Below are 5282 nucleotides of genomic sequence, written 5' to 3'. Positions count from 1 at the left end.
TTCTCCGAACTACCGCGCACACTTTGCAGTAAAAAGCGTTTTTAGATTTCACCAAGAAATCTACATCAGCCTGTGATAAGTTCACGCACGATAAGTGAAATATTTGATTGCATTTATGGCAACTAATGCCACTAAAGTTGCCACAGTACTCCCCTCCTAGTGAGTCGTTGGAGGTGTGATGAAAGCTGGCTTCAAGCGGTCAACAGAAACTTTGGTTTTGCCTGCGTTAACCTCAACTATGAAATATTTCGGTGTGCGCTGGACGACCTTGTATGGACCTCGGTACGGTGGTGACAACGATGGTTTAACAGAATCATCTCGGATGAAGACGTGCTCGCATGTCTTGAGGCCACTGTGAACAAATGGTGTCTTTGTAGTGTGCCAGGCTGTATATACAGGGCGAATATCCTGCATAATGCGCCGTAACTCTCGCACGATTTCTGATTCGTTGGCTGGTCCACGCTGCTCGATGAAGAAGTCCGAAGGAAGTCGTAGCGGTGTACCATACACCAGCTCTGCGGGCGTACAGCCAATGTCGACTTTGAAGGCAGAGCGAAGACCTAGTAGGATAAGCGGCAGATATGTGGTCCATTGGTCTACCTTGTGGCAGAGTATGGCAGATTTAAGTGTTCGATGCCACCGTTCTACAAGTCCGTTACCTTGTGGGTGGTACGGAGTTGTCCTCAAGTGCTATACGCCGAGCCATTGGAGTAGCTGCTGAAACAGGGCGCTCTCAAATTGTCGGCCGAGGTCCGACGTAATATCCGAAGGCACTCCAAAGCGTGCGATCCAGCCGTTTAACAAAGCCCTAGCCACGATCGGTGCTGTCATGTTCGGAACAGGGAATGCCTCTGGCCATCGGGTAAAGCGGTCGATCACAGTTAGGCAGTACCTGTTGCCCTCCGACAGTGGAAACGGTCCAACGATGTCGATGTGCAAGTGTCCAAAACGTTGGTTGGGCATGCTTCGACGTTGCAGAATACTCGAATTGTGTCGGATGACCTTGTTTCGCTGACATTGTAAGCAAGTTTTTGCATAAGCCCTGCTGTCACGTTGAATTCCTGGCCACACAAATCGCTCCACCATGAGCCTGACGGTGGCTCGTGTGAAAGGGTGTGATAGGTTGTGCGTAGATTGCAGAAATACTTGACGAAATTTCGATGTTACAAAGGGACGAAATCGACCTGTAGACACATCACAAACCACTTTCTTGATGCTGAAAGGTAATGGAAAACTTTTAAGTTTCAGTGAATGATGAACTTTACCGGATAAGTATGACTGCAATTCGTTATCTTTTTGTTGATCATCCGCAAGTGCATCGTAATTGATAGTAGCAGCCGTGATTGACTGTATCCGCGAAAGTAAATCGGCTGCGACATTCTTTTCCCCTTTAACATGCCGAATATCAGTTGTGATTTGAGAAATGAAGTCCAACTGTCTGACTTGGCGATCTGATGCTTTGTGTAACTGCTGACGAAACGCGAAAGTAAGTGGCTTGTGGTCGGTATACACATGGCAGAGTCGACCTTCCACCATGTAACGAAAGTAGCGCATAGCCAAGTAGAGTGCGGTGAGTTCGCGATCGTAGGTACTGTAGCGTGTCTCTGCTGGAGAGAATTTGCGCGAAAAAAATCCAAGAGGTTGGAGGTCCCCGTTGACTACTTGATTTAAAACTGCCCCAGCTGCGAAGTCGGATGCGTCTACCCAAAGCGACAGCTCTGCGTTGGGTAGAGGGTGTGCTAGAACAGCGCAGTTCGCAAGTTGGTTTTTGCAGGCCTCAAAATGGCGTACGGCGTCTTCTGTCCAAATGAGGTTGCGATTCTCGTTTTTCTTGTTGCCGGGCACCATCGCAAAAAGAGAGCTTTAATGCTGTAACGCATTGGGCAAAAATCTGCGGTAGAAGTTAAGTGTGGCGAGAAAGCGTTTAAGCTCCTTTGCTACAGTAGGTAGCTTAAAGCGTGTTGTCGCTTCGACGCGGCTGCGGAGCGGGCCTATACCATCCTTGGTGATCGAATGACCAAGGAACTCCAATTCCGTAACGCCAAACTGTGATTTTGAAACATTAATCTTTAATTTGTAATTTTGTAATCGACGAAACGCCATTCGGAGATGTTCCTGGTGCTCTTCAGTTGATTTGGATGCTATACAAACGTCATCTAAATACGTAAATGCGAAGTCCAATCCTCTAAACACCTCATTGATTAGTCGCTGAAAGGTTTGTGCGGCATTCCGCAAACCGAAGGTCATATGGGTAAATTCAAATAACCCGAAGGGTGTCGTAATTGCTGTTTTACAGATGTCATCAGGGTGTATTGGCACCTGATGTAAGGCTTTTTGCAGATCAATTTTAGAAAAGATTGTCTTACCTGCTAAAACCGTTGAGAAATCTTGAAGAAATGGTAGCGGATAGCGGTCTGGAATGGTGATAGCGTTTAATGCCCTATTGTCGCCGCAGGGTCTCCATGATCCGTCAGCTTTCCGAACTAGGTGGAGCGGGCTCGCCCAGCTGCTTTTTGAAGGGCGACAAATGCCGAGATTGATTAGTAATTCGAACTCGGCGCGTGCAGCGGCGAGCTTCTCCGGTGATAGACGTCGTGGCCTGGCAGAAACAGGTTGACCGGTGGTAGTGATTTGATGAACTATGGAAGCGTCTGTTCGACTGCCTGGCGCTGGTGGACACGTGAGTTCTAAAAATTCCTTCAGAATACCTGAGAATTTTTGCGAAGCGTTGATTGTTGAGATTTTCGAAAATTGGCCTTGCGTTATTATACACGGTGATTTAAGCGATGTTGTGCGATCGACAAGACGCTGGCCTTGCAAATCGACAATCAAGCCATAGTACCCAAGAAAATTGGCACCAAGAATGGCTTGCGATACGTCTGCGACAATAAAATTCCAGAGGAATTCCCTCCGCAGGTTAAGATTAAGTTTAAGCATGACTTCACCGTAACTGAATACGGTGGAGCCATTCGCGGCAAACAGGAGTGTTGATGATGGGTGAGCATGAGGTAATTTTATTGACTTGGGTATGACAGAGACATCTGCACCTGAGTCTATGAGAAATTTCATTTTTGCTGATGTATCGTAGATGCAGAGTCGATAGCTCCTCTGTATATCAGGGTATTTGCCGAGCCCTGATATTGGATTAGCTTCGCCCACCTACTCGACGTTTTGAGGCGGCGACTGTGTGAATGTACACGGCTGTCGACACTTTGTGGCATTTGCCCCGAATTTCGTATGGTACCAGCACAAGCACGGTACACTGAGCGTGCCTCTTCTGCTGCGTGAGGCACTTGAAGATCTAGAGCGCTGTTGTGTGCGGCTGTTGCGCATGAATTGATTGACTTGCTTTGTTAAAGCGGCGACTTCAGCTCGAAGATTCGACCACTCATCTGGAAACGACGGTTCGGTGCTAACCTCGCAAATCTGGTTTCCAACTTTCATCTCTAAGCACTCGGAGATGGAATCCGCGATTTTTATCTTCTCACCGATAGGAGCGTTTGTCGCGATAATGGCCGCCTGGGCGTACGGCGGTAAACGACTAACCCACAGATCGTGCAGAATGCTCTCGCTGAGAGCGGGTCCAGCAGTGCGTCGCATCTCGTGGTACAACTCGCTGGGTCTACGATCGCCCAGCGGTAGCTCCTTTAAAACCCGTTGGAGGCGGTGCTGCTGGCTTTCGGTGAAAATATCAATAATTTTCCGCCGAATATACCCGTATTTATCCGTAAGAGGCGTGTCGTCGATAATAGTGCGCATTTCAATTAGTTTTGCCGGAGGCACACTTGCTAACACAATGTTAAATTTCACTGAATCGTCAAAAACTCGCGAGGCTTCAAACCAGAAACCTAGCGAACAAAAATATGCCTCGATGTTATCCTCTGACGTCGAGGGCAGCGAAAGTCTGGGCGAAACGTTTTGGGTTGAAATATGCTCGACACCGCTGTTTCCACCTGAAACGGCCATGCTATCATTCATCATGTCACTGGAATCCGGGAAATCGATGATCTAAGCTGAAAAGGAAGATGGCACAGGATCGCGATCGCGTTGAGCATTGGAGTACTGGATAAACTAAGGCGTTGACTCTTTCAGTTGATGGATTACGTTGAACACCGGATTAATCTGGGCGCTGAATTACCTCTGGTGCTAGATCTCGTCGGGGTCACCAATTAAAGGCTTTTACAATGTAGTGATCCTTACTCGTTGACGGGTTTTTACAGAAGAAAGCATAAACTCAAAGCTGCAGTGTTTGATGCCTTGCCTTTTCAAAAACGAATGTAAGTGCAAAGCGACGATACGATTAAAGGCAACATCAGGATAGCATACGGTTGCATTTTAAAAGTAATAGATCATGGTGTTGCCACATATATGTATATATAAATGATCAGTATGTTGAGCAGAGTCGATTTAGCCATGTCCGTCTGTCTGTCTGTCTGTCTGTATATATACGAACTAGTCCCTCAGTTTTTAAGATATCGTTTTGAAATTTTGCAAACGTCATTTTCTCTTCAAGAAGCTGCTCATTTGTCAGAACTGCCGATATCGGACCACTATAACATATAATTGCCATACAAACTGAACGATCGGAATCAAGTTCTTGCAATGAAACCTTTCACCTTTGACAATGTATCTTCACAAAAGTTATATTATTATCTTAGAAAATAACCTGTGCGAACGTACGAAGAAATTGTTCAGATCGGCTTACTATAGCATATAGCTGCTATACAAACTGAACGATCGGAATCTAGTGCTCGCATGGGAAACTTCCTCATTTATCGATATACATATCTTCACGAAATTTGGTATGAGTTATTGTTTATGGAAATAATGTAATATCGATAGAAATTTTTCAAATCGGCTCATTATAGCATATAGCTGCCATACAAACCGAACGATCGGAATCAAAAGCTCGTATAAAAAAATTTCGCATTTGACGTGGTATCTTCACGAAATTTGACATGCATTACTGCTTAAGGTAATAACATAATCTCCGAATAAATTCTTCAAATCGAATTACTATAGCATATAGCTTCCATACAAACTGGATACATAGTTACTAAAAGAAATACACCTGTGAAGGGTATATTAGTTTCGGTGGAGCGCAAGTTAACGTTTTTTCTTGTTTGTTTGTTTTTTGGTTTTGGGGCACTGGCACTATACACACATACATATGTGTATATTGTATGATTTTATTATTCTTCGCACCGCACTTTCTGTCACTTTAATGTTTTTTTGTAACTGCACTTTTGTTCACTTTTTCATATGTTAACAATATATGTACA

The 5282-nt window shown here is 45.1% G+C and overlaps 1 protein-coding gene across 1 annotated transcript; it reads right to left on the bottom strand.

Annotated features, from left to right (window-relative positions):
* Positions 1-3159: 3159 nt before the first annotated feature.
* Positions 3160-3978, bottom strand: LOC120780710. The gene has a single exon (XM_040112969.1). It carries the CDS (start codon positions 3976-3978, stop codon positions 3160-3162), a length of 819 nt encoding a protein of 272 aa, XP_039968903.1.
* Positions 3979-5282: the final 1304 nt, after the last annotated feature.

The sequence above is a fragment of the Bactrocera tryoni genome, unplaced genomic scaffold (genome assembly GCF_016617805.1).
Source record: "Bactrocera tryoni isolate S06 unplaced genomic scaffold, CSIRO_BtryS06_freeze2 scaffold_25, whole genome shotgun sequence".
Classification (NCBI taxonomy): Eukaryota; Metazoa; Arthropoda; class Insecta; order Diptera; family Tephritidae; genus Bactrocera; species Bactrocera tryoni.
The sequence above is the reverse complement of the archived record's forward strand: the minus strand, read 5'-3'. Positions and strand labels throughout refer to the sequence as shown.